A 26,062-nucleotide genomic window follows, 5' to 3' on the forward strand; every position below is an offset into this window, starting at 1 on the left:
TCATTTGTAGATGAAAGCAAAAAGATCATTTAAGGTTTCCTTTAGATGTTTCACCGCTCGTCCATGTGGCTTCTTTAGTTCAACTGAAGCTCATCAGTGAGTAAGGAGGGTTGTGACATGACTGAAGAGGACTGAATTGGAAAGCGGTTGTTAGTACAGTTTTGCAAGATAAAACAACGTCACTGGTGCATTTAGATGGTATCACCAAATGTGAAGGGAAATTCTTACATGGCGAATGTAAAGGGTAAGGAGATCCATTTGATGGCAGATACTTTGTGTATTGTATAATATTGTAATTCAATGTATTTGTTCACTGTATAGGTTTTTAATGATAATGATTAATTTAGCTTAATCTACATTAGTTTAGCCTAATTTGTATATTTTATCTAATCATATTTAGTTGGTTTTAAGTGTGTGTGTGTGTGTGTGCAAAACTTTTGCACAGTGCTGTGCAAAAGTTTTAGACAGGTGTGGGAAAAAATGCTGTAAACTAAGAATGCTTTCAAAAATGGAAGTGTTAATAGTTTATTTTCATCACTTCACAAAATGCAGTGAATGAACTGAAGAAAAATCTAAATAAAAGGAAATCAAGGAATTGGTGTGACCACCCTTTGCCTTCAAGACAGCTTGAGTTCTTCAAGGTACACTTTTTGAAGGAGCTCAGCTGGTAGGTTGTTCCAATCATCTTGGAGAACTAACCACAAATCTTCTGTGGATGTAGGTTTCTTCAAATCCTTCTGTCTTGAAGAAATGAAATTGGAAATTATGACCAAATATTGATCATAATAGTTAGTTGCTACAATTAAACTTAATGTGAAAAGATCAAAAACGCACATCACAAAGAAATAAAATTTAATTATCTTTAACCCTCTACAAGGCACTCCTGAGGATGTTTCTTTGATCTTCTCTGGTTGGCTGAATGAAAACCACATGCTTCTAAACCTCACTGAGAGGAATAGAGATGCAGTTTAAAATGTGTGTGGAAGTTACCAAATATTGTTCCTTGCCCCATAAAAGGTTAATAAAAATGTGACGGAATTTAGATCAAAAATATTGTTTATCAAACATATAAATGAATGGATGAGGAAACAGAAACAACTGCAGGATTTTCTGTTCTTTTTTTCTTTTTAATTATGCAAGATATAGATATTAGTATTTAGTATATAGTATTTGAATTGTGAAGTTTAGGTGTTACTCCTGTATTTGTAGTACCCAGGTAGACATGCTATTTGGAATGCAGGGAGATTTTATTAGTGAGACACACATTGAACGCACATGCCGCTTTGTCAATCTTTATTAACAGGATATGTTCCCCAGTCTTTTAAAACTGCTGTAATTAAACCTTTACTTAAAAAAAAAAAAAAAAAACACTCTTGACCCAGATGTTCTATCCAACTATAGGCCAATTTCCAACCTTCCTTTTATTTCTAAAGTTTTAGAAAGGGCTGTTGCCAATCAGTTGGTTGATCATTTAAACAGGAATAGTTTGTTAGAAGAATTTCAGTCAGGTTTTAGAGTTCATCATAGTACAGACACAGCTCCGGTTAAAGTTACCAACAATCTCCTCATGGCTTCAGACTTGGACTTGGCTCTATACTTGTCCTGCTAGATCTTAGTGCTGCATTTGACACTATTGATCACAGTATTTTACTACAGAGACTTGAAAGTGTGATCAAGATTACAGGAACTGCATTAGACTGGTTTGAATCATATCTGTCAGACAGATTCCAGTTTGTCCATGTAAACAACAATTCTTATGACAAAGTAATATTATATTATATAAAATATAATATTATTCACATTATACATGCTTTCCTTAGGTAATATTATTAGAAAGCACGGCATAAACTTCCATTGCTACACAGATGATACCCAGCTATATTTATCCATTAAACCAGATGAAACTAATCAGCTGGTTAAACTCCAAGCATGCTTAAAAAACATAAAGGCTTAGATGACCTGTAATTTTCTACTTTTAAACTCAGGCAAAACAGAAGTCATTGTATTTGGCCCTAAACATGTCAGAGATTCATTATCTAATCACCTGGTTTCATAGGATGGTATTACGTTGGCCTCCAGTACTACTGTGAAAAACTTTGGTATATATTTATATTTGACCAGGATATGTCCTTTAATTCTCACATAAAGCAGGTGACCAGGACTGCTTTCTTTCACCTTCGTAATATCATCAAAATTAGGAGCATCCTTTCTCAGAGTGATGCGGAAACTAGTTCATTCATTTGTGTCTTCCAGGCTGGATTATTGTAACTCGTTACTGTCTGGCTGTCCAAGTAGCTCTTTAAAAAGCGTCCAATTGTTTCAAAACGCTGCAAAATTAGAACTGACAGGAATTAGCCAGAGAGATCATATTACTCCAGTTTTAGCTTCTCTTCATTGACTCCCTGTAAAATCTAGAATTTAATTTAAAATCCTCCTCCTTACATACAGAGCCTTGAAAGGCCTAGCTCCATCATATCTGAAAGACCTCATAGAACCACATTGTCTCAACAGATCACTGCGATCTCTAAGTGCAGGTCTACTTGTGGTTCCTAGAGTTTCTAAAAGTAGAATGGGAGGTAGAGCCTTCAGCTATCAGGCTCCTCTCTTGCGGAACCAGCTCCCAGTTTGGGTTTGAGAGGCAGACTTTCCTTTTCCTTTTTCTACAAAGCTTATAGTAAAGGCTGACTTAACCATCCCTTAGTTATGCTGCTATAGGCCTCGGCTGCAGGGGGACGATGCACTGAGGGCATGTCCTCTCCTCTCTCTTCTCTGGCTCCTGTCCTCTAATATCTTATAATTTATTTTCTGTCTCTTATAATTTATTTTCTATTACTAACCACTCTGTCTTACTCTCTCCCCTCCGCTCCCCTCCCCCTACATCTTCTTGTGAGGGTCTCTGGTCTGGAGTGATGAATAGCTGACCTGTGGAGTTCTAAGCTACATCTGCTGTCATGGCCTCATCAACCAGCCCAGTCTTCATGGTCTGGAGTGCTGTGTATCCGACCTGTGGAGCTCCATAAACTACATCTGTCCCAGTCATAATGGCCTCCTCCAGTTGTCCACTCCTACCTAGATGAACAATTCACCAACCTGCCCAAGATTCCTGTTATACTCACAAACTGCCACATAAGATCATCAGCTATGTGTTATATTACTAGACCCTACATGTTTCCTTCAGCTTGATATATGTATCTATGACAGAAGTTTGTTTATCTTGTTTCTCCTGTTCTTCTTCTCTCTCTATTGAGTCTGCCTCTAAACACAGGAAAGGGACAGAAGAGAAAAACAAGAAGATAATATACTACACTATCTTCTCTGTTTCTACCTGGCTGGCCTTCGGCAGATGGGTCCCTCCATATGAGCTGGGTTCTGCTCAAGGTTTCTTCCTGTTAAAAGGGAGTTTTTCCTTGTCACTGTCGCCCTCAGGCTTGTTCTGGAGATTGCAGGCCGTTTTGTGTAAAGCGTCTTGTGTCAATATGTATTGTTATTGGTGCTATATAAATAAAATTGAATTGAACTGAACTGGATTGAATTCATTTTGGATAAAAACAATAATATAAAGCGGCACTGGAACTGAAAAGTTATGTTCTCAACTTTTGTTGCATTTGTTGATTTGTCTATGATGTCATTATTATATAATTGTATCTATTCAGTGTAACTTACATTCATTTTGTTTTGCTTTGATTTTGCGCAAGCAGTGGTTTGTTTCTTGAACTGCGCATATGAAGTGTATTTAATCCAAGTAGTCTTCATATGTCTAAAACAAGGGCCGTGTCTGCGCTGTACAAAGATCTAACGTCGTTGTACATCATGCTATCCTGTAGAGGGCGAAATACGCCCAAGATAATCAACACTGCCAAAAATCAGAAAAACAGAACAAAACAGACGAAGAAGAAAAAAGACCCAGAATAAGAATTGACAACAATAATAAGTCAAAAGGAAGAAGTAGAAGTAAAAATGCACATGTGTCTTCACTGGAGGGTCTTCCTTTCGGAGTTCTTTCTTTCTCATTGAATTGGCAGCCTAACCGCGAACGGACTACAAAATAATTCTCGGAGGTGAATTCAGGCGCCATGGTGTATGTTTAAATGCAGAGAAAACATGCTGTCGTTGTGACGCACAGGCGTTAAAGCTTAGGTAGCTACTCGATTGTCGTTTTTTTGTATTTACGGTTAATGCCACTGGCCTCCGATTCCACTTACAGACATGGAGAGCTTGTACAAGCGGAAAATGTTCGCGTCGATGCGAAAAACCAAGGTGGACGCGTCGAAGAAGCGGCAGATCGGCCTGCCCGCTTCCATTCTGGACGACAGTGACGAGGGCTCGTTCTCCTCCTCCTCCTCCTTCTCAGGATCCAATTCTGACTTCCAGAGCTCCCCAGAGGCCAGCGAGCAGGACGACCGGAGTGAGTCCGGGGCGACATCCAGCGACGACAGCCGCTCCGTGACCCGCAAAAAGCGATCGTTTCTGGGAGACAGCACTTCGTCGTCCAGCACGGACGAACAGCAGAAGGATAAAGGGGAGGTGGACGATAAAGATGACAAGAGGAGTCACCCGAAAAGGCCTAGGAAGAGAAGCAGGCTGCAGAGGCAGGACGAGTCGGACTCGGATCACACGGAGGAAAAGCGGAGAGAGGAGGCAGAGAAGGTTAAAAGGAGGCAGAGACACAACAAACTGCTGGCGCTGTCGCGGAGGATGAAGGCCCGTGTTCCGAGCCGCAGGAGGGGCCGCCTGGTGCAGGTACACCCCTCTACCTTCACCGCGCGCAGATTAATAAAATTGATAAAAAAAAAATATCAATTAAGGTGAATGGCGCATTGTATGGCATTGGTCCTTTCCAGATTCCCAATTGTATTTGTATTTGCAGGGAACGGACCAGAATGAAGACTCTAAAGAAGCTGAGGATGAAGCTGGTGGTGATGAAGACACAAACGGACAAGTAGATGACAGCAAGAAAGAGGCTACAGGAAGAAGAAAAGAGACTAAAAACACTGACGAGGATGAGGAGGTGTAGAAACGGAAGCAATTGGTCTGTGATGTGATGGTGAACATGAGATTGAAGGCAAACTACGCGTTTATTCCATATGAAAATGGCTCAAAACTGTTGCTTTGTACACTTTTATCTCCAGCAGCACTAAATTTGGAAGGACAAGGTTGTCTTACTTATATCTTCTCGGAAACAGACAGTAGTGACAAGCAACAAAAAAACATGAGGATATGGACAGTCGCTTTTACCTGAAATTATGTATTTTGTGATACTGCTTAAGATCGAAGAGGGACTGGTGCTATGTCACGCTGTATGATGATCTTAGTAATCATGCTGTGCTGATCTGGTCTCAAGTTCGTTTTACTCATTGTAGCTTTCAGTCAATAATTAACATCAACACTTAGAAGAGCTACTTGTAGATGCATATAATATTGTATGATATAGCGAGCATAACCTCAATTTGAGTGACAAAACTAAACACATCCACACTCTTAATTTAAATTGATTATTCTGTTTTTTTGGACAATGTTAAGAGGAATTTCTATTCCGTGATGTGTCAAGACGTTTTAATTCAAGGGCCACTTGATGGATTTTTCTAGAGCTTCTACCAATGTCGCACAACTTTCAATAAGTTTTCAAAAACTTTTTGGGCTTGAAAGTTGTACTGAATGTAACAGTGTGAATTGTCACTATTGATTAATCTAGCAGTCATTGTTATGAAAAAAAGTCCATTCATGGTTTCCACATTTGTATGCCTGAAAATGTCTAAATAATGCAAAATTCATTATTTGCCTGAGTGCAGACCACACATAATTATCATAATGGCCTGCAAATATACCACAACTGTAGATGCTTATTTAATATGTACAATAAGGTCACTATATGTTTGGACACTAAAACATTTTCCTTTTTTTTTCTTTTTTTTTTGTTATTTTTACTCTTTCAGAGTTTGTTGGGGTTACAGTTATATCATGAATGTGGGCTCAGTAAGCGCAAGTGCAGACTTGTGCTTACATGTGTTGATATTTACATCCAAATTGGAGAAAAGGCATAGGTGCAAGTTTTTACACAATCACATTTGACTTAAAAAGCAGTTTCAAGGTCCGATGTAGGATATTGCTTTCTTACTCAATCACAGGTAAAATGTGTGGAATTTGCATTTAGAAATACTTGATGTAAACTCACACTATTTGTTTAAACGAGCAGTCAGTTGTGCAAGTGAAACAGCACATTCTTTGGCTGCGAAAACAAAACTAATCCATCACAGAAGTAGCAGGGGCATTAACACATAGATGAGGATATGCTGGGTGCTCGGATTCAGCTAAACAAAGCAAAGTTGGTTTGATGATGCTTCACAGTGTACAAGGATAATGACCCAAAACCTGTAGTGATAGCTACCCAGGAGTTTTTGAAGGGAGAGAAGATGAATGTTCTTCAGAGGCTTAGTCAGTTACAAGACAAGAGCAGGTGTGGTTCACAGAACATTTCAAAATGCACTTTGTAGAAATAATTAGAAATAATCAGTCAGCTGATTCATTTGCTGAAGACAAAACTAAAGGAGAGAACCACAAACAACTGAAGATGGCTGCTGTATAGCATCTTAAAGGATTAAACTTTGGCTGCCAACAATTGTCAGTGTCATCGATGCATGTAAATATGCATATTAATATAATTGAATTGTATATGTCAAAACATTGCAGTGCTTCAGTCGGAACAAGATCAAATTTGGTAATTCTTGAATTGGAGACCTAGTTGCACACTTGTCAGAAATGAAATGGGCCGCCACTGTTTCCTAGCTAAACGTGTAAGCATTAAGCATGTCACCAGAGAAAATCCACTTTCTGACCTCAAAACAACGAGACAGCAGTGTCAGTATTTGGACTATTACAATGAATTACTGGTGCTCAATTCCTCAGAGTTGTAATTGTGTACTTGTGATGTTTTCCAGGTAAGAACTCAATGAAAAATAGCCTCTGTGGCTCCACATGTTTTTGGAGACTTACAAAACACTTCTCATGGAATTCCTGACTGAAGTTACTGTTACTAATGTATCAAACTTGTCTCTAGAAATGTTTATTCAGGATAAAGCAATTGAGACAGTGTTGTCAGATTTGGAATGTAGGAAATTATCTAACTGAAAAGGAGGTTTGTCAGAAAGTGTGGCATTTTTTTGCTGTGGTTCATGTACCAATATGAACAACGCATCCAGTAATGCATTTAGGATAAGCATAGAAAACAACATTTTAATGTATATGCTATGAAGTCACACTGTTGTCGCCAGACTCTTTCAAAGGACAAGACCGACACAGGAGTCATAGAACAACCTAGTTGTATCGGTTCATGAACAACGCGTGTTTCACTGCTAACAAATACTTCTGAAAGTGATTGCAGGCAGGCTGAGACTACACTCTTAAACCGGTTTTAGCACAATTGATTTGTTTGTGTGATTGCCATGTTCATATAAGCTCCAACAAATCAACCTAGGGGGAAATGATCATGTTTTCAGAACAATGCGTCAACTTATTTATTTTTTGAAGAAATTATACTGTAATAGTGTTTATTTTGTGTGTGTGTGTAGTGTGTGATGACACCACTGACTGAATGGCCTGAAGTCTGCATTCATTAAAAAAAAAATAATAATAATTCTGGTGCAGTAGCTTGTTGCAGGATTGTCTGGATTTTGGGTGGGTTTTTCATTGTCTGATTTAAATAATTTGATTAGCAAACCGGAGGCTCTTGTACATCTTAACTGAGATGCTCAGGGGAACATGTTAACATCCAACAGATATGTATGCCGTACAGATTTCCTCATAAGGTCCATAGTATTTGCAAAAGTCCATTTTCTCCAGATTGTTCTGCCACATGTATCGTGTCGCTTAAAAATATTTGCACCCCAAAAAATGTCTACATTTCTGTGTAAAAATGACTCAAAGCAGATTTTCACTTAAGTCCTGAAAATAGAAAAAGAGAACCCAATCAAACAAATGAAAAGAAGTGCCATTCTTTTGTATTTGTTTATCTATTCTTTTTTGTTTGTTTGTCTATTCAACTCAGCAGATATTCCATATCTGTGAGGAGCCAAAGTAAAGCCCTGTCAATCTGGGTTTTCAACCTGGGTCGAATGACCTGGCAATTGATGCAGGATTTTATCGGTTCAGTTTGCCTTCAATTTGAACAGTCATGCTGTGTCGACCCACTAATTTACACAATGACGTTGATGTCACATTCAGATTTTATCACTGGACGGCCTGTCTGACTGTGTCATTGTAGAAGCTCCAGGGCTATGAGCACTTCAAACACAGAGCAAAGTTTTGGTCTACTCCCATAAGAGACGGATCTCTGAAGGGCAGAAATTTTTATCTATTTTTTCAATCCAACAAGTCATATGTGTTGTTACATGATCATTAATGGAAGTGTGTAGGTGAATTAACCCTACGTGATGTTATGGGAAATCACACCAAGGAAGCTTGATGTGAACTGCGTACGCACGGCTGTGTTTATATACAGTTGTATAGCGATATGGTACATTTTTTTATTGATCAGGGCAGCATACTGGCAAGACCGTGAGATCCATAAGCTGCTCTGCATCCATGGAGAAGAGGAGATTCGGTGAACTTAAGGCACGCAGCTCTCAAAGCAGGAGGTGCTTTGGAGACCTGGGTTCATACAGTTCATATGGACCACAGTATGTCTTTGCCCGGCTTCGGGACTCTATGGGCGGACACCCTCCGTTGGTATTTATATCACTCCTCCAGCAAACAAGGGAACACCATGTGACACGATCTGTGCCACTGTTGCTATGCAACTGATCAAACAACCCCATCACCTTGGACACTGTTTTTGTTTGTGGTTTTTAAGAGTGTTATTTTCAACTAAGCTACTGTGACCAAGTCATTTTCCTCATGGATCATTAAAATATGTCTAACTTTAAGTCTAGACTGATTATTGTGGTGGTAGTCCTCTTTCTGCTTGACAGACAAAGTACAACACTGCTGTGCTAGCTTAGTTTAGCTAACATTTACACTTATTACCGCAGACCAAGTTGGCCCTTATAAAGCATAAGATAAAATGAAACTGAAAATAAGTGAGACTGAAAAAAATCGTAAGAACACAGACAATTATTTTTTCAATGCCAAACATTCTTTTTCAATGCCAAATTATTTTTTCAATGGCAAAGATTAAAGACAGGGTTCGAGCCCCATAGCTCCAAAGTGCATGGTTGTAATCATTATTATTATTATCCTGTAGAGGGCAGTACAACGCCAAGTAGCGCCAAAATTACCAATAATCCAAGAAGAAGACGAGGAAGAAGAAGCTCCACCGCCAGTTTTATCCGCCATCATTGTTAGTGGCACTGAAGCCTATGAGGAGTATGAGGAAGACCACCAGCGCAGTGTCAAGGAGTACCTTAACGGGTGGCAGTAAATGTTTCCCGGGCAGCAATCATGGTTCAGACTTGCTCTGCGTACGGTTGTAAGAACCGATACCACAAAGACAAAGACATTTCCTTCCACAAGTAAGTTAATTTGAAGCGTGTACGAGGGCTGTGTATAATAAGCTGTCCAGACATGGTGGTTAAGCACTTTCTTTTCACCTTTTATTCATGGATTTGACCATCCTGCGTTTACTATTCTATCCATTTAAACATTGACTGGATGTCGTTTACTGTAAACTTAATGAAAGATCTAACATGTTTGTATCTACATATTTCACTAGTAAAATTAGGAGACAAATAATCAACCAGTTCTGGTAGATTAAAAGTCTTACGGTGGCTGTCACCCAGTTTACCCCAGGCGCTTCTCCTTCAAAGTAAGCCAGTGGAGGGACCTACGTCTGGGCTGCTGTGGCGATGCCACTTGTTCCGCACATTTTCTACGCTCTTTTGCCTCGCTTGTATATCTGGGGATTGTAAATTGATACGTTATACAGCTTTAAAAGCTGCTTTTGTTTTTAACTGTCGGCAACTGCAGAGGTGGCCTTTAAAAAGACAGCCTTCAAATCATATCAGACACGTTGTAATTCTCACATCTGTTCAGATGAAGTTCATTCAACTTCTTTTTCTTTCAAGTACAATCACTATTATGATACTCATTTGGGAAATTCAGAACTCGTAGCTTTAGTCTAAATTATTTCTACAACTCATGTGTGAAAAAATGAATGCCACATTAAATATGTCACAGTTTTGCTAAACAGTCACCTGGTGCTTTCAAGCCAGACATCAGTTGACATCAGTCTTGACACAATTAGTGTCATTAGTAATATTAGTAATAGTAAAGTTTGATGAGAACATCTCGGGTGAGGTGAGACTGTTCACACATGGAATACTTGCTGGAGCAACACTTGTTAGAGATGCTCATATTAGTTTATTTTTTTCTTTATTGAGAACCAAACACTTGAGAATACTCTCCAAAAACATGCCTAAAAAGCATGCGTCATCTTTAGTTACCACAACGTTACTACAGGAGTGCCACTGGTGTGGTAGTGTGCAGTGCTACAAGTAGTTATTCACTCAGAGGATACATTCCTAGAAACATTAATTAGGCCCTTCTGAACTGACTTACTATTCCTGTTGATTTATTTCATGCATGCAAATTCACAGATTTAAGTAGTCAATATACCAATTTAATTGGTGACGTTAAAGCCTCACTTACTGAACATTTCTATCTTGCCTCACTACATCTCCCATCTCACCTGGATTCCAGGGTCACAGAACATTTACCCTCACAGCCCACCTGATCCTGTGTTATGAATGCTTAGGTGATTCACTCATCAATCTGAATTAAAAAGACGCATTTGTTGCAGGTATTTTTTAAGTTTAAAGGAGAGAATCTGACACACACCCAGCACTGTGGACATATGTATTAATGTTCCTGCAAAATCAAAAATGACAATGACACAAGCAATTGTTGTAAGATTAATGTACAGGAACATGTAGGAACAACTGTATTTTAAGATTTCAGATTGTGATAGTTATGTAACAGAAGGTGTAGAAATATTCAGTTTAAATTATGGACTAATCTCTTGTGAAGAAAAGCCAGGAGCTCACTGTCAGAAGTAGCTTTACTCTATATAATACGTTAGACATAAAAATAAATGGATCATGTTAAACTGAAATAAAATACCAAATAAAATGACTGAGCTGAGCGAGTTATGTACTATCGTGTGCAACGTGTGCAAATTAACCATGTGGAGTGAAGTAGAAATGCATAAATGTATCATACTTAAATATTATCTGATATTTAAATTTCAAAAAAGGAATATTCCTGTGGGATGTCTGTGGGTGTTTACACAATTTTAATATCCAGGGCTGCAAATTACGTTTAAGCAAAATCAAAGGCTATGTAGCATGAGTTAAATCAAACTTCACTCTACTTGGTACAATGTCTAATGGTACATTGTTATGTAAATTTATATACACAAAAAATGTTAAGTAAATAAATAAATAAATTCTATTCCTAAGCTGATTAAAAATAGATTTGTAACTTATTATTGTTGATTTATTTTTTCAAGATTCCCTCTGGCACGTCCAGATATTTGTGGAAAATGGGTAGCTGCAATGAGGAGGAACAACTTTAAACCAACAAAGTACAGCAATATCTGCTCACAGCACTTCACCAAAGACTGTTTCAAGAGGGAGTGCAACAACCGAGTGCTGAAGGAGAACGCTGTGCCCTCGCTCTTCACCTTCAACCTCAACATTAAGGTGCAGCTGCTTGGAGTTCACATACCATCACAGACAAAATCTCATTTATGTGTTACTAGTAATGCGCTGCCATACATTTTTTTGTATATTTTTATCTGTGATATAATGTATATTTAGTCTCCCTGTAATTCAGTTAACATAATTCAGATGAAGGATAAAATAATATAGTGTTAAGGTTTAGTTTATAGGGAGCCGCTAGTCACAAGGTTTCTCTTACAGTATTTTTTTTATTTTTTTGACAGTCAGAAACAGTGTGTGGTGGTCAAGTTCGATTAGTATACACTGCAAGTGTGAGAAAATATTGCAGATATAACAAAAAGAGATTCAGCTTAGTGACAGATGTCCTAAAAGATTTTATATGCAGCGGGTAGAATAAGTATTGAACACAATTTTTCATAGTAAACATATTTCTAAAGGTGCTATTGACATGTGTTGAATAGAAAGAAACCAAAATAAATAAGTTCAGGAATTAAGTTATGTGTTATAATGTGAAATGACACAGGGAAAAAGTATTGAACACACACAGAAAGGGAGATGGAAAAAGACATGGAAAGCCAAGACACCAGCTGAAATCTATCAGTGATCAGAAAGCCATCCTGCCCCTTGTCAGTGCAAATGAATATCAGCTGGTTCAGTCCAAACTGATGGCCAATAAAAAGATGTGTCATTACCAAGGTCTCACACAAGGAACATCTCATGATGGGTAAAAGCAAAGAACTCTCTCAAGACCTTCACAACCTTATTGTAGCAAAACATTCTGATCTCTTTGGTTACAGAAGGATTTCTAAACTTCTGAAGGTCCACTGTTGGGGCCATAATCAGGAATTGAAAAGAATGTCATTTGACCATAAACCGACCACAACCAGATGCTCCTCGCAAGACTTCTGACAGAGTGAAAATGATTATCAGAAGAGTTGTCCAAGAGCCAAAGACTACTAGTGGAGAGCTTCAGAAGAACCTGGAATTAACGGGTACAATTGTTCCAAAGAAAACAATAAGCAATGCACTCAACAGCCATGGCCTGTATGCACGCTCACCATGCAAGACTACATTTCTGAAGAAAAAGCATATTGAAGCTTGTTTAAAGTTTGCTGCACAACATTTGGACAAGCCTGTAAAATACTGGGAGAACATAGTCTGGTCAGATGAGAGCAAAACTGAACTCTTTGAATGCCATAACACACACCATGTTTGGAGGATAAAATGTGCTGCACATCACCCCAAAAACACCAAACCAACAGTGAAGTTTGGAGGTGGGAACATCATGGTGTAGGGCTGTTTTTCTGCATATGGTGCTGGCAAACTTCATGTAATTGAACAGAGGATGAATGGAAAAAATGTACCGGGACATTCTTGAGAAAAATCTGCTGCCATGTACCAGAATGATGAAGATGAAACGAGGCTGGAGATTTCAGCAAGACAATGATCTCAAACACAGAGCCAAGGAAACTCTCAATTGGCTTCAGAGGAAGAAAATAAAGCTGCTAGAACGGCCCAGCCAATCACCTGACTTGAATCCAATTGGAAAATCTATGGAAAGAACTAAGAGGCCCATGAAACCTTCAAGATTTAAAGACTGTGTGGAAGAATGGACCAAAATCACACCTGAGCAATGCATGCCGCAAGTTTCTCCATACAGGAGGCGTCTTGAAGCTTCATTACCAACAAAGGCTTTTGTACAAAGTATTAAATATCAGTAAGCATGTTCAATACTTTTTCCCTGTATCACACATAACTTAATTTCTAAACTTATTTGTTTTGGTTTCTTTCTATGTATGGATTACTTGGGTTATTACCAACACCTGGTGAAAATTTCATGTCAATAGCACCTTTAGAAATATGTTTACTATGAAAAATTGTGACGTGTTCAATACTCCTTCTACCCGCTGTATATATAAAATCTTGGCCCAGATACAGCGAAACAGGCCCAAACAACGACATTAACACCCCCCTTTGTCTTTACCACTTTACCATTGCCATGTACATCAGGATTGTTCAGTGTTCCCCTGATGGTGGATTCATGAAATTTAGAGAGAAATGAGAGGATTTTTGGATTTCAAACTTTTTCTAACCTGATGAGCAACAACTTTTTCTGAAAAAAATCTGCTGGTCCTCCTTCCACAAAATCAGTGAAGATCAGTGTGAAAGTTGACACCTGAGTTTATTCACATTGAGTTGAAATACACCTGAACAGCTTTAATAAGGTCTTGAAATTAATTTGAAGTATACTGTAGAATATGTAACTTTGGCTCATTCTCCTGAATAAACATATTCACACGAATAATATTTGGTTGTTTCTGTGTACTTTCAGAAATTGTGTGAAAATCCACTGATGGGGGGGGGGGGGGATTTTTATGCAGAAATGTCAAAAATTCTGAGGGATGCAAATACTTTTGAGCTGCACTGTATTTACCTTAGGAACTCTTGTGTGTTTTTAAACAGTCAGAGTCCATGGAGGATCCCTTTCCCCCAGAGATTGACTTCCCACTCTCTCTCCCTCTGACCTCTGAACCAATTTTGGAAGAAGAGCCTGAGAGCAGCCTTCCCAGTACCAGTGGTGACACAACTGCAGTCTCTTGTGACCATAACTACACAGCAGAGGACTCGGCACAACAGAAGAGGCGTATTGAGCAGCTAGAGAACCAGCTAGAGCGTCTGAGGAAGAAGCTGAAAACAACGCAACAAAAGTGTCGGAGACAAGAGAGACAGCTCAAAAGAATGAAGTTTGATTCCAAGCCGCCCAGGACTAGCTGTGAGCGGGCACCAGCATTTGGTGAGGGATATGTGATTTTACCCAAACACATCTATCACACACTCAAAGGCATGGAGTGACTAGGAGGAGAATAAGACAATTTGGTCAAATTGTACAGCTGATTTAATCCATGCAAGCCACCCAGACTGTTGAGAATTTCTTTATTTACACAGCAAACCCATGAGAATTACCCTTTTTCCAGAATGTAAATGGATTCCAGGTCAGTATTAGTTGTATCTAATTTGGTTGTTACAGCAAATGTACAGATGAACAGATTTTTGTTATTTCTTAATTATTTTTTTTTTGTTGTTGTTGTTGTTTGGTTGTTTTGGCTGAAGTGAAATTTATTTTGAAATCAAAACTGCTGGGAAAATTATAACTTGAATCTTTCTAAAAAGAAAAAAAAATGTCATATTGGGGATTTAACAGTTTGTTCATGAATACCTTTGTCTTTAATGCTTGCCTTTCTCAGTTTTTCATTACATAAACAGATAAAACGTGTGTGGTGTGTGTGTACAAGACTGCATGTTTTTATTCATTCAGAATCCTTGAAACAGCTGCTTATGTGCAATAAACTGTCATCACTGCGATCATGTTCTTTTTGTTTTAATTAAGATGCTTTGTCCTACAGGAAGGCAAGCAGTACATATTTGTGGACTGTGAAACAATATTGTACTGCTTTACCGAGCTGTTTTTTTCTTAACAAGGTGAAATGCATGCTGAGATATGCTTATTCAACACTAGATAGTTGAGTGTAACAATGGTATGTCTCATCAAGCCACAATAGTCCTAATTTGGAGCATCCTCAAAAGACCAATGCAACCCAAATGGAGAAATGCTACAGATGTTAAATGTCAAAAATGCACTGAGTGAATATTTGCCAAAATGAAAGGACTTTCAAACACTAGAACAAGTGACCAGCTCCATTTGACCTAGCAGTAAATACAGCTAATAATTAATCAGAATCACAATTAGATTTATTGGCCAGGTATGTGTGCACATACAAGTAATATGTCTCCAGTCACTTTGCTCAGTGGTACAAGAAAAATAACACTTAAGTAAGCATGAAAATAAAAACGTACGAAAAATAGAAAAAACTGTACAACACAAATAAGACTTTCAGAATAAAATAGTAACAGAAGCAGATATGTAAAATGAACTTGAACAGTAATATACTGTATACATGTAATGAGAGTTATTGAGAATGGCCATATGCTCTGTGACTGCTCAGAGTTTGTCAGAGCTACAGCCCGGGGAAGAAAGTTTTTATACCGGGTGTTTTTGGTGTACAGTGCTCTGTAACACTGGCCTGAGGGGAGGAGACTGAACAGATAGTGTCCAGGGTGTGAAGGGTCACTGGAGATTTTACCCGCTTCCTCACCCTGGATCCTCCAGGTCCTGGATGGTCAGTTCCAATAATCTTCTCTGCAGACCTGATTGTCGTCTGCAGTCTGTCCCTGTCCTGTCTGGTGGCTGATCCAAACCAGACTGTGATGGATGCAGTAAGGACAGACTGGATTATCACAGAGTAGAAGATGATCAGCAGCTCCTGGGGCAGGTTGAACTTCCTGAGCTGACGCAGGAAGTACAATCTCTGCTGGGCCTTCTTCTGAATAGAGTCAATGTGGGAGGTCCTTTTAGGTCCTGTGAGACTGTGGACACTAAGAACCTGAATGAAACCACGGTAGGAGCGTTCCTAAGGATGGTAAGAGGAGGGTTGGATGGGGGTCTCTTCCTGAAGTCCACAGTCATCTCCGCAGTCTTCAGCGGGTTTAGTTCCAGGTGCTCCTGACTGCACCAGAGAACCAGCTGATCCACTTCCCCTCTGTATGCAGACTCGTCCCCATCCTGAATGAGTCCAATGACGGTGGTGTCATCTGCAAACTGCAAGAGTTTCACAGAAGGGTCCCCAGAGGTGTAGTCATTCGTGTAAAGGGAGGAGAGCAGTGGAGAGAGAACACACCGCTGGAAGGCGCCAGTGCTGAGAGTCCGGGGGTGGGTTTTAAACTTCCCAGTCTCACCTGCTGCCTCCTGTCAGTCAGGAAGCTGGTGATGCACTGACATCCAGGTCGATTAGGGGCACAGTGAGCTGGGACAGTTTATGGTGGAGATGGACGATGTTGAACGCTGAGCTGAAGTCCACAAACAAAACCCATGCGTAGGACCCTGCAGAGTCCAGGTGGTGCAGGATGTAGTGCAGAGTCAAGTTGACCACATGAGTGATGTCAGTGATGTCCTTCAGGTGGGCCAACACCAGTCATTCAAAGAATTTCATGACCACAGATGTCAGAGCCACTGGTCTGTAGTCATTTAATTCTGTGACAGGGGACTTCTTGGACTGAGATGATGGTAGAGCGTGAGGGAACCTCACACAACACCAGGGAGCTGTTGAAGATCTGAGTGAAGACGGGAGCCAGCTGGTTAGCGCAGACTTTCAGGCAGGAGGGAGACGCTCCATCAGGTCCTGTAGCCTTCCTGATCCTCTGTCTTTGAAAGAGCTGACACACATCCTGTTTGAAGATTCTCAGTGCAGTCAAGGAGCAACAAGTACCAGAGAGCACAGTACTGAGGTGGCCCTTGCGGGGCCATCTTGGTCATCAAAATTGCTGATGACACAACCATCGTGGGACTGGTCAACGGAGGCAAAGGTGCAGTGACAACCACCTCAATACCAGAAAGACTAAAGAAATCATCATTGATTTTTGAAGGTTGAGGACGTCTCCCCACAAAGACCCCACTCACCCAGGAGTGGCCTGCACTAATGGACTCAAGCACAGTCTTTCACCATGGCGTCCCATGGAGAAGTGGGTGTATGAAGGTTGTTTTCAGGCCTGCATCTTCTGTTGGGATATCTCTTTAAGGTACTCCCTCACAACCAAATAGTTGGGGTTGGTGTACATCATCTCCAGACATGCTGCTGGTGCCACAGCATTTCTGCATGGACAAATTCTGTGTCTGTGACAAAAACACAAGCATGAGAAAATTTGTGAAATGCTACCTGCAGCTGCATGTGAGGATATACATTGTTATCGACTAAAACATATTTGGTCAAACTGACCATCCTTATTACAAATGGCATTTTTTAATACAAATTGCATTAAAACTAAAAAGAAAAAAAAAGTTTTGTACAGTAATAATCATTTTGGCCACTAGAAGGTACCTCTGGCCAAGCAGTGATAGTAACTTTCGTGCAATTCATAGCAGAAGTAGAATATATCAGTAGGACAGTCTGGAGGATCATCAGTTGTTCTGACGACAATGGTCAGTCTTGTGATATTGTCATGTTTCAGATTTAAACGCTGCCCTCCTGTTCACAAAAACTGTTCACCAGCAATTAAGCTGAGTTAAACAAGCCTAATATATTACAAATTTCAGCTACTACATCACAAAAACAAACACTTTCAAATGTCTTACCACTACTACTCCTTTTGTGGAGGAAGTCACAAGAAGCCAGACTCATTTAAATCCTGAAAGACATTCATGGGCTGCGCATGTTGCATCCTTAAAAATCCCCACCAGTGCTCAACTAATTGGTTATGATTACTGGAGCCATACACATGAGTCAGCATCATTTTGAAAATATGTTCATGTGATCATGTCTCAAGAACATCTGAACTGAGGTCACAGTCCCAGTCCATGATGACTCTTCTTTGATAAAGTATCCAGCGATGACCTTTGGATCACTACTTTGTGCATCACACATAGTCATACCACCATGATTGTCTTTTGATTTGCCATGTAGCCAGTCTGAATGTATTTCCATGCATCATCTTGTGTCCATGAAGCGTGCTATATTGAGTGAACTGATGCTGGATAAATATTACAATGTCCAGTAGATCAGAGAGCTGTTTCTGTCTGAATAACCGCGGAGTCCTTAGGTGCCTGTGTAAAGTTGACAAACTAATAACAATACCATCTATGGCATTTCAAGAATGGAGTATTTCTCTTTGTCTAAAGCCCAAAGTAAAATAAAACTTGATTGAACAAAAAAGACAAGATATTGTCTGTTCAGTTCATCCTTCCATGAACAGCAGGTCTCCAGTATACTATCGCATCTGTACACCATGCCATGCCTTAGGCAAGGAATCTTTTGTTTTCTAAAAAAAAAAAAGAAATATTATATAAATAGATATATCTTCAGGAAAACAGAACTTTATCCTGTAAAAATGGAGTATATTTATATTTTCAGAAAAACAGCATTTAATGGGGTAAGTTGAGTTGTTCAAAAAAGTAAGACTTATTGTGTAATCACTTATTGTGACATGTTAATCTCCTGAATCCCAAATACAAATTTAAAAAGAGATAAGATGCCAGTGGTGAATATGTTATTACTTGTATGTAAACAAAATTACTACAACAGTGCTGTAAATATACACTTGCATACATACATACACATACATTTAAGTAGATTAATAATATTAAATTTTATACTTTAGTGCAAACATGGAATCATTGTGGAGTTATTATATTATTATTATTATTATTGGAGTTAACCAACCCATAACTGCAAACGAAGCCTTTGCTTTATTCCTCTGCCATTTAATTTATTATTATTATTATTATTATTTTGGTGTTGTTTCTCAGAGAAAATCTCATTTGTATTTTTATTAACCATTACATGTCTTTTCTTAGAGCTGGCTGCATTTTGCAAACTAGCATTGTAACCCACATTGACTGGACAGTAAAGTCGATGCAAAGCGGCCTCATGGCTGGGGTGTGAGACAATGTCAGTCGGTACACTCCATACAAAAACAGGATTTCTTAGTGAGTGTGCCATTTTATGAAAATAAAAAAGGCAGACTTTGTCATCTTTTACATTATTAATCTCATGTACATTCACACATAGCGCTCAGGTATGAAAATCCACAAGTAAGTGTGCATTCAACAATTACACACGATAAAGTTGTATTCTCACTCAGTCAATCTAAACCGTAATTCTTAACAACATTCTCGTGCCCTTTATATAATCCTCAATCGTCAGAATCACTTTTATTAGGCAAATCTGTTAACACACTGACAAATTATAGACAATACAGGTTATTAACAAACAATACACAATATACAGCAATATGCAGATTTTATAAGATAAAAAATGTACTCAAGACCTTCAGAATGCCCCTGATGTACTATGCTGATAAAACAGAGGACAGATGATGTGCCACTTTACATGATACCTTTAGTGTATCTCCTCTAGTTTTCATTCTGACTGAAATGGTGCAGTCAAAGTATAGAGTTGTGCCTAAGGACCCACAACTAAGAGGAGCACTGACTGTCATTGTGTCACTACAAGCAGAGATATACACGTATCATAATACATCATTTCGAATGGGTCAGAGAAAATTAAATGTTATTGCGAGGTTGAAGCAAAAGTAGTCTTTAAAATAAATCTCTCCATGATCTATTGGTGGCTCAGTACTGGCTCTTTCAGAAGACTCCAGAAGCCTCTCAGTGATTTAAGAAAACATCCCAAGACCCCAGGAACTGCTATGAGGGTCTCAGGAACATCTTCAAGAACCACATGAACCCACTCACCTTCAGTTACTGCAGACTCTCCAAGCTCATGATAAATGTATACAGCCCACAGAACTGAACCACTGAATAGCTTTCAGTGATTAGATTATCCTGCTAAAACATTGTAATTAACACATGGTATAAACCATAACACAGGTTTGCATATTACACCATACAATTTTTTCACTAAATATAACAATTTACCAATTTATTAATCAGAATGTGAATCTAGACAGTGTTTTCTTCCTAAGGGAAATTATTATTATTTACTTTGCAATCTAAATGCAATCAAATATGCTTTAATAATGTGCATGACAGTCATGATAGTTTCTGCATTTTTGAAAAGTTTTTAACTTACCCAAGTCTATTACTACCATACTACCATCCCATTACTACCAACAGCTATGACAAGAAAAATCAAAAAAACAAAACAAAACAACAGTCAGCAATCAGTGTAAAATTATGAAATATTAATATTTACAGCCTATCTGCCACATCTACTGCTACAATAACATCACAGTGAAAACAGCTATTTTCACAGCATGACTGCATTATCGTGACAGCCATGATATTATAATCAGAAAGATCACAGTAATCAAAGTGGTCTTAGATGTTTTACAGAGTATTAGCGCTTATGCTGCATTAGCACACATTAGTGAATGAAAAAGCGAAAGATCAGAAATTAGATCACAAAAGAAATAAATTATAAGAAAAATTGTGCTCACTCTGTAACTAAGTACTTTTTGGGGGGTCTCAAATCTTGTAATGTCTTCAGATTAAATTCACTGTCAAGATTACCAATCATCCAAGTTTCGACCGCATCCATGTCTAGGGATTATCCCTCCGCTTGTCTCTTATGTCTTCGAGGCTCTTTTGAGATATTGTTGACACCAAGCCGCTTGCTCTTTGTTTACCCTGACCAAGAGCGTGAACAAAATAGCAAAATCCTAAAAGTGAACCCATAGCCCTGCAGTTTATTATTTTAGCCTTGTTCTCATGCTGTCGTCTCATGGTGTCTCACCCCCCTCCCCTCAGTAGCTGGAGTCCTTGCTGCTGGTGTCTACTACTGCACCCCCAGAATTACTGGCAGCTGCAGAGCCGATGGCAATCTGGCATCCATTGGTGGCATGACTCATGACCTTCTGTTTGAGCTGGGTGACCTCCTTCCGTAGCATGGCAGCAATGGAGGCCAGATCCAAATTCTGGCTCTTGAGGGCTTTCACCCTCTCCTCCAGCCGTGAGATACGCTCCAGCTTCCGCTTGCGGCATTTGGATGCAGCAATGCGATTGCGTAATTTCTTCCGTTCCGCTTTGATTTGCTCCTGTATCTCCAGATCAATTGGGGAGAGAGATGGTGGGGAGATTGGATTGCCTGGTGGGTGAGGAACCTCAGGGACGGTTTGAGGGGCATCCAGGCCTCGAGGGTTGACCTGAGGGGCGCCTCCACTCCCCTGGCCTGAGCCCCCACTGTATACACTGTATGGAATTTGGCCCGGATTGTAGCTGCTAAGGTTGGTGTAGACAGGCATATCTCCACTAGACACAAGGTTTCTCTGGTAGCATGTCTGTAGGGAGACTGTGGAGGAGGATGATGGGGATATGGCCCTACCTCCCACCAGTTGATTCTGTTTGTGAAGGTCTGCCAGCGCTTTGACAAAGCCGTCTGCAAATCCCTCTTGCTCGTTGGTGGCCGGGCCACGGTAGTTGAATGGGTTGGTTGAATTGGACATCGGGTTTGTGGTTATCAATCCCGGACTGGACTGGATTATCAGATGCTCCAGGTCAGGGGATTCCAGCTTTAGCAGGTTCATGTCTGCAGGGGTCCCTGATGTCATTAGGGAGGTAGTGCTAGCAACCCCCCGGCTGATGTTGTTCCCGCCCCTCCCTCCTGTTGCATCACCACCACCACCGCTGGGGAAGATGGGATGATTGCCTGCCACTGACATAGCCGTCTTACTCATCAGCATTTTGTTTCCTGGATAACGCTCATACTCCACAATATGGCTGAATCCAGGGACAGCAGAGACATCGTCATGGTAGAAAGGAGTTTCCATTTTGGAAGTCCCTGACAAAGAGCTGCCTCAGAGAAAATCTTCATAATCAGATTAACCTGGATATCAAAGAGGATTGAAATGTTCCACTGATGTCTGTGGCTAGAGGATGAATGCAGGACATATAGTCAAGGAAAGAAAGAAAGAAAGAAAGAAAGAAAGAAAGAAAGAAAGAAAGAAAGAAAGAAAGAAAGAAAGAAAGAAAGAAAGAAAGAAAGAAAGAAAGAAAGAAAGAATCTGTAGAAATATCCAGCCATGGAAATATCTAGCTGTAATTAGAAAATAAGCTCAATGTATCATCTATAAACAAAATTCAAAAACTACTTACATGATCAAGATTTTTCTTGCATGTCTTAATAAGTCTTAATTAAGAATGTTTTTCTTGAATTATTTACTTATAGTTAATCAGGCAGTAACTCGGGGGGGGGTATGAACTATAGCCTTGCTAGAAGAAATTGTTCCTATATATATACATATCACGTCAGCCTGCACTATAGCCTTGCTAGAAGAAATTGTTCCTATATATATATATATATATATATATATATATATATATATATATATATATATATCATGTCAGCCATCTACATATACATATACATCCTTTTCTGTACAGCTTAATCCTGCACTACGGTCAAGGGGGTTGCTGGAGCCTATCCCAGCTGGCATTGGGTGAGAGGCGGGGTACACCCTGGACAAGTCGCCAGCCTATCACAGGGCTAACACAGAGACATACAACCATTCGCACTCACATGCACATCTAGGGTCAATTTAGAGGCACCAATTAGCCTAACGAGCATGTCCTTGGAGGTGAGAGGAAGCCGGAGTCCCTGGAGACAACCCACACGAACACTATATATATATATATATACATATAGATATATATATGGTCTTTCCTTACCTACAATAGCATTTCCACAGTTCAAGTTCCTCTTATAATGAGTATTTTGTATATTTATGAGTTTTTGAATTTTGAATTTTTAAGTTGTGTGTCTGTGTGTACTTTTGTATGAAAAGTCCTTTACAAATAAAGTCTGATGATTGCTTGAAAAGGGAACTATTCCCTTTTACCCCCAATTAGCTGACAAATGTTGTTCTATTCAGTCACTTCTTCTAATCATAAGGATGACATGACAGTCACAACATTTCACTATAATAGACATTTTTAACAGACACAGTTGGTGTTTTCATGCAAAATATGTAAAATAAAAAAATGCAACTTCTAGAAAATATTAACAAAAACTAACTTTAATTATGTAGCTTTAGCTGCTCTTCAATTACTGAAACTATGAAAAAAAAAAAAAAAAAAAAAAAAAAAGAACTATAAAATATTTTGAGCCTAAAGACCCTTGCTGTCACTTGAACCCCAATTTCTTATGTGGTATCAAATGTCACTATCCACTGCACTATCCAAGAATATGTGGTCAGAGGCTGTCTGCATTTGCTAAGTAAATTTTATATGTTATTATTATATATTTTATATTTAATATTCTGATGTATAAAATCTTATAATGTTTACACCTGCATTAGCATATTGTATGCACACTACTTAAGAAATTTGTATGGATCGAATAGGCTGTAGGTAGGCTGACAAAACAGAGCACCTGTGCTGTACCATCTTAGTTCTCTATTTGGACTCCTTCTCTTCTTTTGGTCTTTATGAGCTAATTTAAACAATTGCAGAGAAGGTCCGGGTTCGAGTCCAGCTTGGGCCTTTCTGGGTGGAGTTTGCATGTTCTCCCTATGTCTGCATGGGTTCCAGCTGGGTGTGTGTGTGTGCGTGAGTGTGCGAATGGTTGTTTGTCTCTGTTTTAGCCCTGCGATAGAATCAGAATTAGACAAAACTTTATTCATCCCCAAAGGGCAATTAGGAGGGCGAAGAGAAGTATATAAAATAAGAGCAAGAGAATAAGATAACAAAAGAATAAAAATTGCAAAAGTGGGCAAAAAACAAACAAACAAACAAACAGCATATTATGTACAATGGCAGGCCTGCTGCCAGTAACAGAAGAGAGATGGATTGTGGAAAATAATATCAAGACCAATATGTAAACAAAAAACAAAAAAACAAAAACTGTATAACAGCAGATATGGTATGACAAATAAATAAATAAAATAAATAAATTGAGGTGTGGTTACAAAAAGAAAAAAGAAAAAAAAATTTTTTTTAAGGCTGGAGACCTGTCCAGGGTGTTCCTTAGAAAACCACTCCAGAACAAGTGTTGTTACTCCGATATGTGTACACACTAGGGGTTGTGCTCAGTGGGGGCTAGTCGATAAGACGACTTTACTGCTGTGCCATGATGATGTGACAATTACAATGTTTCCAACATACAGTATGACAGGTGAGAAGTCCAGTGTGTCAATTCAGCTAACTAGTAAAAGTTCATCAAGTGTGTGGAAATATTTCACTAAAGATTATGCCCATTCTAACATGATATGCCCTAAGTCCTGAAATACAACAAAAGTACTTCTGCAATGCACACTCATCTGAAAAAGCATCCAATAACGCTAGCAAAGGAACAGTCCAAATCCTCTCTAGACTTCCACCACATATTAGTCGACTTTAAAATATCAGAAGTCATTCAACCTCTAGTACACACTTTCCCATTGCTATGCACCTAGCTATACTGTATTTATCCATGAAGCCAGATGAAATCAATCAATCAATAAAGGCTTGGATGACCTGTAACTTTGTTCTAAACTCGACAAAGCAGTCTTTTTATTTGTCCCTAACCATCTCATAGATTCACTTGAGATTCATATAATCACTCTCCATGGCAATACCTTGGGCTAATATCATTGTAAGTAGCCTTGGAGTTATATTTGACCAGAATATGCTGTCCAAAGAGCTCTCCAAAAAGACTCCAAAATGATGTAAAATGGTGCAGCAAGAGCATTAATGGGAATTAGTAAGAAGGACTATATTAGTCTAATTTTGTGTAGAAGAATAGAATTTAAAATCATTCCCAGTCATGCAAAGACCCCATAGTACCATATTACTCCAATGAGGTGATTCATTCTCAAAGTGCTAGCTTGTTTGAGGTAGAATAGTTCCTAGCCCCTCTCCCGTTTAACCAGCTCCTAGTTTAGGTTCCGAAGGTAGGCACCATTTCTACATTTAAGTTTAGGCCTAAAACTTAAATGGCTTAAGATATTTTGTACCATCCCTTAATTATGCTGCTATAGGGCTAGGCTCCTGGGGGACCATGATGCACTGAGCACCTGTCCTCCACTTTCTTTTCTTTAGCACTGAGCACGTATCCTCAGATTTGTTTTTCCTCGCTATCTATACATACTTACATGAGTACTGTATAGCAAGATATTAGCATATCCCTCTGTCCAAATGGCAATTTTTACTTGTGTCTGTCACCTTTGTGCTCTGGGGATTTCAGACTCATGGTCCTGTAAAGTATATGAAGAGACAATCTTGATTGTTATTAATACTATATAAATAAAATGTAACTGAACTGAATAAAGACAGCACAGTGGTGTGGTGGTTAGCACTGATGCCTAACAGCAAGAAGGTTTTGGAGGTCTCCTTGTGTCTGCTTGGGTTCTCTCCAGGTACTCCAGATTCCTCCCACCTTCCAAAGATATAGCTACTCATTAGGTCAACTGGTGATTCTAAATTCCCCTTTGGTGTGAGGAAAATATTTCTCCAATAATCTGATATCATCTCACAGCTGAAGAACATGGCCTGATGATGCTGGTGCAAGCCCACAACATTCATATAAAGGTATTTAAGGTGACTCCGATAAACCATTAAAGCCACGGAGAGGCTGAGTGAGGGGAATGTGGCTGCGATTCCTCGAGTGCAGGATTACTTGCATGGTGAACATCCATCCGCAGCGCACCTGTTGAACAATGCAGTGAATATTTTTTGTATATCTGTATATTTTAGTGTTTACCAGCACCAAGGCAAGTTCCTTGTAAGAAGAAATATACTTGGCATTAAGTCTTTTCTGAGTTGAACTTCTTAGTTATTTAATTTTTGCTTTATGTTTCACCAAAATCACAAACTTCTATCATATAAGGCCATTTCTTACTTCCAAATC

At 39.1% G+C, this 26,062-nt stretch overlaps 3 protein-coding genes across 3 annotated transcripts; 2 read left to right on the top strand and 1 right to left on the bottom strand.

Annotated features, from left to right (window-relative positions):
• The first annotated feature begins 3,352 nt into the window (after nt 1-3,352).
• On the top strand, nt 3,353-7,630 carry ccdc82 (coiled-coil domain containing 82). The gene is made up of 3 exons (XM_047570167.1): nt 3,353-4,058; nt 4,205-4,740; nt 4,868-7,630. The coding sequence occupies exons 2-3, from the start codon at nt 4,207-4,209 to the stop codon at nt 5,012-5,014; spliced, it is 681 nt and encodes a 226-aa protein (XP_047426123.1). The 5' UTR covers nt 3,353-4,058; nt 4,205-4,206; the 3' UTR covers nt 5,015-7,630.
• A 1,673-nt stretch (nt 7,631-9,303) lies between these two features.
• thap1 (THAP domain containing, apoptosis associated protein 1) lies at nt 9,304-15,032 on the top strand. Its single transcript, XM_047569030.1, has 3 exons — nt 9,304-9,503; nt 11,498-11,690; nt 14,133-15,032. The coding sequence occupies exons 1-3, from the start codon at nt 9,433-9,435 to the stop codon at nt 14,520-14,522; spliced, it is 654 nt and encodes a 217-aa protein (XP_047424986.1). The 5' UTR covers nt 9,304-9,432; the 3' UTR covers nt 14,523-15,032.
• A 4,347-nt stretch (nt 15,033-19,379) lies between these two features.
• june (JunE proto-oncogene, AP-1 transcription factor subunit) lies at nt 19,380-22,007 on the bottom strand. Its single transcript, XM_047570160.1, has one exon. The coding sequence runs from the start codon at nt 22,005-22,007 to the stop codon at nt 20,985-20,987; it is 1,023 nt and encodes a 340-aa protein (XP_047426116.1). The 3' UTR covers nt 19,380-20,984.
• Nucleotides 22,008-26,062: the final 4,055 nt, after the last annotated feature.

The sequence above is a fragment of the Mugil cephalus genome, chromosome 19, assembly GCF_022458985.1.
Source record: "Mugil cephalus isolate CIBA_MC_2020 chromosome 19, CIBA_Mcephalus_1.1, whole genome shotgun sequence".
NCBI lineage: Eukaryota > Metazoa > Chordata > Actinopteri > Mugiliformes > Mugilidae > Mugil > Mugil cephalus.